Here is a 14,863-nt window from a genome sequence, read left to right as displayed (position 1 = left end):
TACTCAGGATTAAATTTAACAAAAAACATGTAAGTCTTCTACACTGAAAAGTACAAAATGTAGCTAAGAGAAATTAAAAAGTCTAAATAAATGGAGAGACATACCAGGTTTATGGGTTCAAAAACTTAATATTGTTAAGATGTCAATTCTCTCCAAAATGATCTATAGATTCAATTACTATCAAAATTTTACCAATTTTTTTTTTAGAAATTAACAAGCTAATTAAAACTTACGGAAATGCAAAGATCCAGAAACACTAAAACAGTATTTTAAAAGCGAAAAAGAAATCGGAGGATTTACAATACCTAACTTCAAGAAAGAAGCCCTGGGGGTGAAACGGTCAAGCACTCACCAGCTAACCAAAAGGCTGGCAGTCTGAACCCCCGCAACTCCAAGAAAGACCTGGCGATCTGGTTTCGTAAAGATTACAGCCAAGAAAACCCTAGGGGGTAGTTCTACTCTGTCACATGGGGTCGCTATGAGACCAAATCAACTCAATGGTACCGAATAACAACTTCAAGACTTACTATAAATTTACAGTAATCCAGACAGTGTGGTCCTATCATAAAGATAAGCAAATAGAACAATAAAATAAAATGGAGAGCCTAGAAATAAACTCACATACACATGATCATGTTCACAAAAGCACTGATACAATCCAATGGGGAGAGGAAAGTCTCTTCAATAAATAGTTCTGAAATAACATGATATCTGTGTGTGTGTGTGTGTGTGTATAAAACCTCAATTCATACCTTATATCACACACAGAAATTAATTACAAATAGACCACATATTATGTAAAAGTTAAAACTATAAAGCTTTTAGAAGATAACATTAGGAGAATATCTTCATGGCTTGGTAGAAGGAAAAGGGTTCTTAGACACAGACAGCAATAATCATATAAGAAAAAAATTGATAAATTTGACTCCATTAATGTTTGTAAAAATGGCATGGTGGCGTCTGTCCTCTTCTAACTTCACAAAGAGGAAGAGAGAGAATTAAGATCAACATCAGCCCAAGGCTGATTCCTATGAGGTGGAGGTCAGAGACACCTCCTCTTTCCAACTTTTACCAATTCTGACACCAGCTGTCCCTCCACAGCACACTCTACTTCTCTGCTGGGTTCGATAATTCATTGCAATGGCCACACAGAACTCACAGCCCATACTTACAGTTAAGGAGTTTATTAGGGAAGTACCAGGTTACAACTCGGGATCAGGATCAACAGGCTACAACTCAGATCAGGATCAGGAAGCATGTGGGCAAAGTCTCCCTTCTTCAATGCAGGACAGCTCTCTCAGTTCCTCTTGTCCATGCAGGACTCCTCTCAGGCCCCTGAGGACAGGCTTCTCTCGGCTCCATCACAACAGGCTACTCTTGGCCCTGACCTCTGCCCTGCTCAGGCAAGTGTTACAAAGCTCTCTAGCTCAAATGATAAGCACCCAGAAGCACCCTACTTCACCAGGAAGCCTCCTGCCCGAAGGCACTCAGTTATCTCACTCTGTGGGTTGGCAAGCCTGGTTCCGCCAACAAGTGCCCAGAGGCACCCCACTCCTCCAGCAAGCCTCCTGCCCAGAGGCACTCAGCTCTCTCACTCCGTGGGTCGGCATGCTCACTATAGCTCCTCTCTCAGTAGGCCGGAAAGCCCACCACAGCCATCTTGCATCAGTCAGGCTCTGCTGCTGCGGTTTTTCTGCCGTGCTTGCCATCACTTCTCACCATCTTGCACCTTCTCCAGTCTCATAGCTCTCTGTCTCCTGGGTCAAGAAGGTACCCAGATCAGGGACCCCAGATCCAAAGGACACACTCTACTCCTGGCTCTTCTTGGTTATAGTGAGGTTCCCCCTCTCTTACTAAGGGATTGGCTCTTTTTAAAACTAGCAGAATGGCAAACTGACCAATCCGCTACAAGGATGCCATACACCTTATTTGCCTGGTCCCACCTGCACAGGGATTCCATGCACCTTATTTGTATTAACAGTCTGTCCAACCCTTTTGGTGAGCCACAAACACCTTATTTGCATAGCTCCACCCAATCATTATGTGGGAGTTACAAGACCATGCCTGGCTAAAAAGGTCATATTAAGCAATTCACTGCACCAGAATGTTAAAAACTCTGCTCATGAAAAAAAACCCACTGGGAAATTTCTCAACATAATGAAGGGCATCTATACAAAACCAACAGCCAACATCTTTCTTAATGGAGAGAGGCTGAAAACATTCCCCTTGAGAACAGGAACAAGACAAGGATGCCCTTTATCACCACTCCTATTTAACATTGTGCTGGAAGTCCTAGCTAGAGCAATAAGGCAAGAAAAAGAAATAAAGGGCATCCAAATTGGTAATGAAGAAGTTAAACTGTTCCTATTTGTGGATGATACGATACCATACATAGAAAACCCAAAAGACTCCACAAGAAAACTACTGGAACTAATAGAAACATTCAGCAGAGTAGCAGGATACAAAATAAACACACAAAACTCATTTGAATTCCTAAACACCAATAAAGAGAACGATGAAAAGGAACTCAGGAAAACAATGCCATTTATAATAGCCCCTAAAACAATAAAATACTTAGGAATAAATCTAACCAGGGATGTAAAAGACCTATACAAAGAAAACTACAAAACACTACGGCAAGAAACCAAAACAGATCTACATAAATAGAAAAACATAAAACGCTCATGGATAGATAGGCGCAATATTGTGAAAATGACAATTCTACCCAAAGCAATCTACAAATACAATGCAATCCCGATTCAAATACCAACAACACTCTTTAAAGAGATGGAAAAAGTAATTATTAACTCTACACAGAAAGAGAAGAAACCCCTCGTAAGTAAAGCACTATTGAAGAAGAAGAATAAAACAGGAGGACTTGCACGACCTGACCTCAGAACCTACTATACAACTACAGTAGTCAAAACAGCCTGGTACTGGTACAATGGCAGATACATTGACCAACGGAACAGAATTGAGAACCCAGGTGTAAATCCATCCACCTACGGTCACCTGATCTTCGACAAGGGCCCAAAGTCCATCAAATGGGGAAAAGACAGTCTTTTTAACAAATGGTGCTGGCAAAACTGGATATCTATCTGCAAAAAAATGAAACAGGACCCATACCTCACACCGTATAAAAAAACTACTTCAAAATGGATCAAAGACCTAAATATAAAGCCAAAAAAAATAAAGTTCATAGAAGAAAAATAGGACCAACACTGGAGGCCCTAATACACGGTATTAACAGGATACAAACCATAACCACCAACACACAAACTCCAGAAGATAAGCTAGATAACGGGGCTCTTCTAAAAAATTAAACACTTATGCTCATCAAAAGACTTCACCAAAGAGTAAAGAGAGAACCTACAGACTGGGAAAAGATTTTTGGCTATTACAAATCAGACAAAGGTGTAATCTGTAAAATCTACAAGAAAATCCAATACCTCTACAACAAAAATCCAGTTAAAAAATCAGCAAAGGAAGTGAACAGACACTTCACCAAAGAAGATATTCAAGTGGCCAACAGACACATAAGGAAATGCTTGCAGATCACTAGCCATTAGAGAAATGCAAATCAAAACCACAAGATACCATCTCACCCCTGACATTACTGGCATGCATCAAAAAAACAGGAAATAACAAATGTTAGAGACACTGCAAGGAGATTGGAACTCTTATGCACTGCTGGTGAAAATGCAAAATGACACAACCATTTTGGAAAATGATATGACGCTTCCTTAGAAAGCTAGAACAGAAATACCATATGATCCAGCAATCCCACTTCTAGGAATATATCCTAGAAAAATAAGAGTCGTCATATGAATGGACATATGCACACCTATGTTCATGGCAGCACTGTTCACAACAGCAAACAAATTGGAACAACCTAGATGCCCATCAACAGATGAATGGATAAACAAACTATGATATATACACACAATGGAGTATTATGCAATGGTAAAGAACAATGATGAATCTGTGAAGCGTCTCATAACATGGATTAATCTGGAGGGCATTATGTTGAGTGAAGGAAGTCAATCACAAAAGGACAAATATCGTATAAGACCACTACTGTAAAAACTCATAAAAAGGTTTACACACAAAAAGAAACAATCTTTGATGGTTATGAGGGAGGGAAGGGGTGGGTGTGGAAAAACACTAAGTAGACAATAGATAAGTGGTAACTTTGGTGAAGGGTAAGACAGTACACAATACTGGGGAAACCAGCACAACTTGTACAAGGCAAGGTCACGGACGCTCCACAGACACATCCAAACTCCCTGAGGGACCGAATTGCTGGGCAGACGGCTGTGGGGACCATGGTCTCCGGGAACATCTAGCTCAAATGGCATAACATAGTTTATAAAGAAAATGTTCTACATTCTACCTTGGTGAGTAGCGTCTGTGGTCTTAAAAGCCTGTGAGCGGCCGTAAAAAATACTCCACTTGTCTCATCCCTTTGGGAGCAAGAGAGAATGAAGAAAACTAAAGATACAAGGGAAAGATTAGTCCAAAGAACTAATGGACCACATCTACCATGGCCTCCACCAGACTGAGTCCAGTGTAACTAGATGGTGTCCAGCTACCACCACTAACTGCTCTGACCAGGATCACAACAGAGGGTCCCAGACAGAGCTGGAGAAAAAATGTAGTGCAAAAATTCTAACTTACAAAAAAAAGACCAGACTTACTGACCTGACAGAGACTGAAGAAACCCGGAGAGTATGGACCCCAAACACCATTTTAGCTCAGTAATGAAGTCACTCCTGAGGTTCACCCTTTAGCTGAAGATTAGACAGGTCCATAAAATAAAATGAGACTAAAGGGGCACAACAGCCCAGGGACAAGGACAAGAAGGCAGGAGGGGACAGGAAAACTCCTAACAGGACAGGAAAACCCAAGGTCGAGAAGGAGAGTGTTGACATGTCGTGGGGTTGTTAACCAATGTCATAAAATAACACACGTACTAATTGTTTAATGAGAAAAAAAAAACCCTTAGGGGGGAAAGAATAAATGGTACTGGGACAACTGGATTTCCACACGCAAGAGAATGAAGCTAGATGCGTACCTCACACCATTTATGAAAATTAACTCAAAATAAATCAAGAACCTAAATATAAACTAAAACCATAAAACTCTTAGAAGAAAACGTAGGGGTAATGCTTCAGGACCTAATTTTTTTAACAATGGATTCTTAGATATCGCACTGAAAGCACAAGCAACAAAAGACAAAATTGATAAATGGAACTTCATCAAAACTAAATACTCTGTCCAAAGGATTTTATCAACAAAGTAAAGAGAAAACCTACAGACTAGGAGAAATTTTTCAGGAACCACATTATCTGATAAGGGTTTAATATCCAGAATAGATACAGAATTACAACTTAACACAAAAAGACAAACAATCCAACCAAAAAATGGGCAAAGCACCTGAACAGGCATTTCATCAAACAAGAAGTACAAATGGACAACAAACACATGAAAAGATGCTCAACATCATTAGGGAAATGCAAATCAAAATTACAATGAGATATCACTTTACCCCCACTAAGATGGCTATGATTTTAAAAAAAAGTGAAAGCAACAGGTGTTGGCAAGGATGTAGAGAAACTGGAAATCTCATCCACTGCTGGTGGGGCTATAAAGTGGTACACTGGCTGTGGAAAACTGTTTGGCAGTTCCTCAAAAAATTAAATGTAGAGTTACCACATACTCCAGCAATTCTGCTCCTAGGTATATACCCAAAAGAACTGAAAGCTGGAATGTAAACAGATACTTGTATACCAATGTTCACTGCAGTACTACTCACAATACCCAAAAGGTGGAAAAAAACTAAATGTCCAACAGATGAACAAAACATGGTACATACATGCAATGGAATACTACTCAGCCATGAAGAGAAATGAAGTCCTGATACACACTACAACATGAATGAATCTTGAAAACACTGAGTGAAATAAGTCAGTCACAAAACGACAAATATTATATGATCCCACTTATATGAAATGTATAGACTAAGCAAATGTAGACTGCTAACCGAAAGGTCAGTGGTTCAAACGCACCAGCCACACCATGGGAGAAAAATGTGGCAGTCTGCTTCCATAAAGATTACAGCGTTGGAAACTCTATGGGGCAGTTCTACCTATAGGGTTGCTATGAGTCCGAATCAACGATGGCGGCGGGTTTGGTTTTGGTTTTACAAAGATGGAAGTTTATAAGTGGTTACCAGGGGTGAGAGGGAGTAGGAAAGAGGGAGTCATTGCTTAGGGAGCACTGAACTTCTGTTAAGGGTGGTGGAAAAATTTAGAAACGAACAGTGGTGATGGTTGCACGATATGATGCGTGTAATTAATGTCAATGAATTGTACATATGAAAAATGTTGAAATAACAAATGTTTTGTTATATATACTTACCACAATTAAAAAGACAGGGGAAAAAAACCTTAGGAAAATGAATAGGCAAGCCACTGGCTGGAAGAAAATATTTATAAAACATATATGTGACAAAGAATATGTAGAATTACCCAGGATATATAAAGAACTCCTACAGCTCAATACTAAAAAGAAAAAACAATCCAATTTTTTAAATAGGACAAATATTTGAGCAGACACTGACCAAAGAAAATTATATGAACGGCCAATAAGAACATCAAAAAGTGCTCAATATCATCAGCTATCAGGGTAATATAAATTAAAACCACAATGAATTGCCACTACACATCCACCAGAACAAATAAAATTGAAGAGTGATAACATCAAATGTTGGGTGATAACATCAAATGTTGGCAAAGATATGGAGTAACTGGAATTCTAATACATTGTCGGTAGGAATGGAAAGAGATCATCAGTTTATTTAAAAAACTAAACACACATCTACCCTATGAGCCATGTCTCCTGGTATTTACTCAAGAGAAATGAAAACATATGTCTACAAGAAGACTTGCATAAAAACATTAATAGCAGCTTTATTTATAACCACCCCAAAATGGAAACAGCCCAGGTATCCATCCACGGGAGAATAAATAAACCGTGACATATTCCTATAACGGAAAGAAGGAATGAATTCTTGATCTATACAACCTCAAAAGCCTTAGCTAAAGAACATATACTGTATGATTCCACTTATATAATGTTTTAGAACAGATAAAATTAGTCTATGGTGGGATAAAAGATCAGAACAGGTGTTGCTTCTGGGAGGTGGGGGTAGAGACTCAGAAGGCACATGAGGGAAATTTCAGAGGTTCATGAAGGTAATGCTCTATATCTTGATAGAGGTTTGGGATACACAGATGTATGCATTTGTCAAAATTCATTAAATGGTACACTAAACATCTGTGTATTCTACTGTACGTAAACTTTACTTAAAAGAAAAAAAGAACTATGATCAAATATTGAACTTTAATTAATTATATCCATGCTGAAGTGTTCATGGTTGAAGTGTACCAATCTTTGCAACTTTGAAATGCATCAAAACATATGATGGATTGATGAAAGGATGGATAGGTATGTAATAAAATAAACAGTAAAATGTTAATTGTAGAATCTCTTTGATCAGTATGTTTACTGTACAATTTTTTCAATTTTTCTGTATATTTGACATTTTTCATTATAAAATACTGGAGGGGAAAACCTGATCACGAAATAAAAGAATTCTAAAATGAAGTGCAAAGTTTTTTCCTATTCCATCTACAGTTATAATAAATGACACATTATAGGGGGTGGGGAACATCTACCACTTTTATTATTATTCGGTTAAAGTGTCCTCATTACTGTTATTTATGTACCTCCCTGCCTCTCCTGGATTAGTCTTCTCCTTCACTACAATACATACCACAATCCTCATGGACTTCATCATCCATGTGTGCAACCCATTATTCAAAATACCAACTTCAGAGCTCCTAACTGTCTCATTTCCTTCATCTCTGGAATCTTAAAACTCAAAAATTTAAAAAAAAAAAAAAAAATCATCACCATCTCTAATTATAATTCCCATCTGCTCCCACTGCAGCCCTGATGGCACAGTGGTTAAGAGCTCGGCTGCTAACAAAAAAAAAAGGTTGGTAGTTCGAATCCACCAGCCACTCCTTGGAAACCTATGGGGCAGTTCTACTCTGTCCTATAGGGTAGCTATGAGTCAGAATCAACTCCATGGTAATGGGTTTGGGTTTGTTTTTTTTTCTTGGTATCTGCTCCCATTGCCCTCATCTTTCAACTCATCTAGACTTCTAATCCATAGAGCGCTCATTCTTCTTTCAGTCCATCGCCTCCCTTGTAACTTTACTTCCTCCCAATCAACTAAAATATCCCTACCCTCTTAGTCTCTACTGCAGCCACATACAAACAGCCATCTTCTCTACCCCTTCACCTGAACTGGTAAGTATTGCTGGAGGAAAATCTCACAACCACCAGACCAATGAATGTTACTCCAAATTTATGGTCTCCACACTCAGCCCGGCTCAGCAATACCTTTCTAAGTCACTGGTGGCTCTTTCTGCACACCCAACAGCAAAATTCCAAAACTTCATCACTCGTGTTAAATTCCTTACTCATTTCTCCATTTTCACCATATGTAAAGCATTTTGCCTTTCATTTAATCATGAAAATAGAGGCTACCTAGTATGAACTCCTGCTCCCTGACACACAACCCAAAACACCAAACTCACTGCCATCGAGTCAATGCCAACTTATAGTCATCCTATAGGACAGAGAAGAACTGCACCATCAGGTTTCCAAGGCTGAAATCTTTACAGAAGCAGACTGCCACAGCTTTCTCCCACCCTCCACATACAAACCCATCCTTATTTCTTTCCCTTCCATCTCAGAAGAAGGATGTCATCTCCCCTGCTGGACGTAGCATAACATAGTCTTTAAAAATAGACTCTGTAACCAAATTACTTGGACAAATTTCTTAGCCTTTCCAAACCTCAGTTTTCTCTCCTGTAAAATGGAGACAATAGTATCTTGTGAGAATTAAATGAAAACACACGTGAAACACTTAAAATAGTACCTGACAAAACAGTTCAAGGCAAATTCCACTGCCTGTGATCCTGAGCTCATCCCCTCCTCGTCCAGTACCTTCCCCAGCATTCTCTGCCAAGCCCTTCCCCACAGGTTCTAAAATACCTAAGTTTCTGCCACCTTCAAATAAGAAACAAAAATGTCTTCTCCAACCTTGAATCCCCTTCTTGCCACAGCAGTATCCCTTTCTCTTCATTATTAAGCTTATAGGGGAAAAAAAAAAAAAGACACAGGATGGGGAAAAAAATAATCTGTCCTTGCTATTCTTATTTTTCCCATGCTATTCCACCTTTTACCCTCACACTGAAACTGCTCTAACATAAGTGACTAATGATCTTTTAGCTGTCAAATCTAACACTTTCAGGCATCTTATGTGACTCTTCTGTAGCCTGATATAGTTAACGACTCTTGAGTATCTGTCTTCCCTCCTCTTCTTACGCACTTACGGTTTTCTCATTCCTTCTCCATCTTCTTTCCTCATTCCTCTTTCTTTGCCCTCCCCCTAAAACAATAGTGTCTGCTACCTTCCCCAGTTCTCTTTGTCATCCTCTAATCATTTTCAGTAGGTGACCTCATCTTTTTTTTTTTTTACCAGCTTTATTGAAATATAATTGACATACAATAATGGATAAAATCTGATAAATATTAGCATATGTATACAACCCTGAAACCATATGCACAATCAAAATAAATTAACATAAAAGCTACCCAAGACAAACACTGATCTGCTTTTTGTCGCTATAGCTTAGTTTCAATTTTCTAGAATTTTACGTACTCTTTTTTGGTCTGGCTTCTTTCACATAGCTTAATTATTTTGAAATCCATCCATGTTGTCATGTGTATCAACAGTTCATTACTTTTTATTGCTGACTGGTATTCCATTGTATGGTTACACCACAATTTGTTTATCCATTCACCTGCTGATGGGCATTTCAGTTGTTTCCAGTCTGGGCCTAAATAAAGTTGCTGTGAACATTCATGTCTTTGTATGGATATTGTGGTTAGCTGCTGTCAGCCTGACTCTTGGCAACCCCATGCACAATGGGATTGGACCACTGTGATCCGCAGTATTTTCATTAGCTGATTTTTCAGAAGTAGATGATCGCCAGGCCTTTCTTCCTAGTCTTAGTCTGGAAGCTCCACTGAAACCTATTCAGCATCACAGCAACACACAAGCCTCCCGACAGACTGGTGGTGGCAGCTGCGCTTAAGGTTCACTGGCCAGGAATCGAACCAGGCATGGAAGGCAAAAATTCTACCACTGAACCACCATTGCCCCCTTTGTATGAATATGGGTGTCATCTATTCTAACGGCTTTAATATACACCAAAAGTCCTAAATCTGCTTTGCCAGATACCAACCAGTTGCAAGTTGCAAGCTGGATAACCCAAAAGGACTTTGAAATCTACATGTCCAAAACTCACCTTACTATACTCCTTTCTCCAACTGCTTCTCCTCCAGCATTCTCTATCCAGATTAAATGCACTCAAACCAGAAACTCAGACTTTTCCTGCTCCCTCACCACTCTCCCCAATCACTTGGTGAGTTACTAAAAAACCAAACCAAATCCATTGCCATAGCCAATTCTGACTCATAGTGACCTGAAAGGACAGAGTATAACTGCCCCACAGGGTTTCCAAGGCTATAAATCTTTATGGAAGCAGACTGCCACATCTTTTTCCCATGGAGCAGCTGGTGAGTTCAAACCAACAATCTTACAGTTAGCAGCCGAGTGCTTTAATCACTGCATGTCAATTCTGCCCTTCAAACATCTCTCAAATAAAATCCATCCCCACAATTCCATCCAAATGGATCCTTAGTTCAAATACATGTCATCTCTTGGCTGAACTATTCAACTAGCCTTCTAACTTTTCTCTTACTTCAAGTCTCACATTCTTCTCCAATCCATTTTCCATTCTACGGTCAAAGTGAACTGTCTAAAATTCGAATCTGATGTTCATCTCCTATTTATAACTCCTCAATGGCTTCTTCTCCCAAGATAAAATTCAAACTCTTTAGCTTTACAAAAAAATTCTCTATAAACCAGCTACCTGAGACCAGATTCATCCTCTGACACTCCCTATCATGTTCTAATTCAAGCATTTTAGAATATGCCTTTTATCTTTTTATCCTTAGTGCTGAGGGTGATGCCTGACCTAAAGTAGTAATAGATAGTCATTAGGATCTATTTGTGTAATAGATAAGACAGGACTTAGACTGATAGATGCAGTAGGATGTTCTGGACATATTCAGGAAAAATAGTAGTCTATCCAGTCAGGCTAAAGCATAAAAATACAAACGATTATGGTAGGCAATTTAGTTAGAAAAGATAAAGGTAGATCACTGATCACTATCAACTCCATGCTAAAGACTGCATACTTCATTCTAGGCTCTCAAAAGATATCAACTATTCTGAACAAGGGCATGACATGTTCAGAAGTTTACTTCAACTTCTGAAATCTGCAAAATACACAAAGGAGACATGGGAGGGGGCAGTGAACTCAGTTAAGAGGCTATTGCAGTAGGCTGGGAAAGGGAACTCAATTAAAGCAATCGGAGTAGGAAGGAATAGACTCCAAGAACACGTCAAAGAGCAATGAATCTACAAGTTTTGCCTTAGTGTGGACAATAATGCAAAGACAGAAATCAGAGATGACTCCAAAGTTCTGAGCCAGTCAAATAAAATAATAAGGCCATTAGTTACCATCAGATCGATCCTAACTCATGGTGACCCCATGAGTAGAACTGTGCTCCATAGGGTTTTCAATGGCTGTGCACTTTCAAAGCAGATTGCCCGGCCCTTCTTCCAAGGAGCCTCTGGGTGGATTTGAACCACCAACCTTTCAGTTAGTAGCCAAGCGCTTCACCAGTTGTGCCACCCAGGGACTCCATAAATCAAGAAGAAATACTAGAAAATGGAAGGTGGAAGGAAGAGAGGTGATAGTTTTAGTTTGGGAAATACTGTGTTTAAGGGACGTGAAAGAAATATATGTATTCCCATAATTCATTCAAATAATATGAGTGTCTACTAGGTGCCTGAATATGCATGGGAGATAAAATGAAAGTAAGACATCACCTGTGTTCTCAAGGAGCACCCAATCTAGTTGTGAAGCTGGGGGACACAGAGAAGTAAATGTTGTTGTTAGGTGTCCATCAAGTCAATTGGCTCACAGTGACCCCAACTGCCCCACAGGGTTTTCTAGGCTATAATCTTTACAGAAGTAGATCACCAGGTCTTTCTACCACAAAGCTGCCAACCTTTTGGTTAGCTGCAGAACCGCTGCACCACCAGGGCTCCTTAGACAAGTAAACAAGAACTTAAAATTCACTGTTAAGCGCTAGACTAGAGTGCTAAAAGAAAACAAAGGATGAATATCCAATTCAGCCCAGAAGATTTGAGAAAAGCTCTCACGTGGAGAGTGAGTCCAGAAGGAGTAGTGTTAGACGAAGCAAAGAAGGGCAGACCAGATCAAGGAAACAGCATGTCCAAAGAGCCTCAAGTCAGAGAATACAACAGTTGGACGCAAATAGTAAGTCTGATCAAAGAGTTCAAGATGTGGAGATACCCTGATGGAACGTCCAGCAGACAGGTGAAAATTCAGGTTTTGAGCTCCTAAGAGCACATCCAGATATGAAACATATTTCCAATCTTTTTTTAGGTGGCTTATAATTATCAATAATGAGTATATGAATGAGGATTGGAAGAACCTTACATATCAGCTAGATGTCCACACTTTCACCTTTACCTCCTCACCATCACATCTACTGCCATGAGAGGGTATCTCTCTGCTTAAAGTCAAATGCTGGTTTAAGCAAATAAGCAAACTGGACTAGTGGGGATTGTGGTAAATTGGAGATGCATGCCTTGCTCAAAGGGATCAGCCATTTACTTAGCTTCAGCCTTACTTGAATGTGGGCTCAATATAAAGAGATCTTCCTATTCTTCAACAAAAGTAGAAATTCAAGTTTTACCTAATATCTCATTTTTAAATGCTGGCAACAAATTACATTTAAAAATGACAAAACAACACTGTGCCAGCAAACAAAATGCTTCCGTGGACAGAATTTAGCAATGGCCACCAGTATGGTAGAGTTAGACCAGCTCTGCCAACTCATACACCACTCTTTCCACTACTTCATAGGACCCTCAACTGATAGTTTATCTTGGCAATTCCCTCAAATTAGGAGCTGATTGATTCTGAGCAAAATGGTCCCAAACTGATAATGTTTTAAGTTCTTTTGTATGTTTTCAGGCAATTTTTCTGTCTACCTCCCTGGCAGAATACCTGCTTCTAGCATCACTGAGACCTCCTACTCCCCTTCTACTACAAGCTAAGAAGCCAAGCTTGCAATTACAAGTAAAGCAAAAGTAAACAGATGGAGAGAAAGTCTGATGGGATTTCTAATGAATACAGTATGTTAGCTATATGTTGTCTCTTTGGTTTTCTCAGAAAACAACATGACAACAATATTTGTGACTAGTTAGACACTTGAAAAAAAAAGTAACTTAAATCTGAAATATATGAGGATATTCTGCTAACTAACTAGTTTCCACAGTAAGACACCAAAGGGGGGAGGGGAAGAACAGGGCAAAAGGGAAAGTAAAAGTTGCCAGCCTTTGACAAATAACAGACACCTTTTAAGAAACATTTTCAAAAGTATAAATGTTTAGCACAAAAAGTACACCATAATCTTCAATTCTCAGTAGGAGCAAAAATATATTTTAACAAGATAGCATGAAATATTCTTCGAGCAACAAGAAATCAGGATTCAGGAACACTATTAAAACAGTAAAGCAATCTCTATACTTACAGAAAAAAGTAAATGAAAAGAAGGAAAGAAAAAAAAAAATACTCTGGCGGTTGTTTTTAAAGTCATTCAAATACACCCGTTTCTGATGTTTTGAGGCGTTTATTAAGTCACAACGTTGCTTTTAGAAGCTATTAAAATGTAGCAACATTTCCTAATTATACTGAAACATTTAAAAGCACAGAACATGGGGTAGAACTTTAGATAACAATATGGCAAACCTGAAAAAACATACAAAGGTTAAAAATGTAATCAACAAACCAAATGACAGTACCAAAATTAAGATTTTCAGACTCTTAGAAAACAACAACAAAAACCCTGAAAATAGTGGCATTTGCACCCACTCCTGTTATTCAGACGAGTGGAGGAACTTGGGCGAATGGGGAGTGATTACTGAGGTCGAGCAGAGCAGGCCGTGTTCGTGCTGCTACGGACAGGCGAGCTCTGCAATTACTTAGGGCAAGCATTATGGCCAGAGCACTCCTTGAGCCCACTAAAACGAGCAGACTGGACGCCTAAAACAGGAGGCTGACAGTAGCTCCTGGTAAGACGAAGAAGGCGGAAAAGTGGCCTGCTTTGACCTCCACTGAAAACCGGGGCTCCTCCAACTAGTGTCGCCGAATCAAGGGGCAGGACATTCCTCGCTCAGTGGTTGCATTATTCGGACAAACTCTCCCTGGCTTCCTGCGGCCTTCCCACACCCCGGGTAATGTCAACACCGAGACCCAGCCGAACGTGGGGGAACCTCTCAGTGTGCCGTCCTTTCCGAGAGGCAGTGAGACCGGGAAGAAAGACGGCCCTGCGCGCCCCGCCTCCCCAGCCCTTGCCCGGCGCCCTCGCCCGCCTTTGCAGCAGGGAAGCGGGATCCCGCGCGCTCCTCACCTTTTTCAGCGCTGGCACCAGCAGCCCCCGCCACTTGGGCGCGTTCTCTTCGCTGAAAAACTCGTACGGCAGCTGCTGCGCCTGCATGGTGCCCCCGGGGCGCCTCTGGGCGGGGAGGGGGCGGCGGCGGCCGCGCCGGGGAGCCGCG

The 14,863-nt window shown here is 40.1% G+C and overlaps 1 protein-coding gene across 4 annotated transcripts in view; it reads right to left on the bottom strand.

The window, feature by feature from the left end:
* Nucleotides 1-14,848, bottom strand: part of SOS1 (SOS Ras/Rac guanine nucleotide exchange factor 1) — a 173,481-nt gene extending 158,633 nt beyond the window's left edge. For 3 of the 4 annotated variants that reach the window (XM_023735711.1, XM_004369538.2, XM_012556736.2), the window contains exon 1: nucleotides 14,716-14,848. In XM_023735711.1, the coding sequence (XP_023591479.1) occupies nucleotides 14,716-14,802 (87 nt within the window). In that variant the 5' untranslated portion in view covers nucleotides 14,803-14,848. The remainder of the gene's footprint in view (nucleotides 1-14,715) is intronic. The other variant, XM_023735714.1, reaches the window with a different exon arrangement.
* Between the last annotated feature and the right edge of the window lie 15 nt (nucleotides 14,849-14,863).

This window comes from Trichechus manatus, unplaced genomic scaffold (assembly GCF_000243295.1).
Source record: "Trichechus manatus latirostris isolate Lorelei unplaced genomic scaffold, TriManLat1.0 scaffold00005, whole genome shotgun sequence".
Classification (NCBI taxonomy): Eukaryota; Metazoa; Chordata; class Mammalia; order Sirenia; family Trichechidae; genus Trichechus; species Trichechus manatus.
This window is presented reverse-complemented; position numbering and strand designations above follow the sequence as displayed.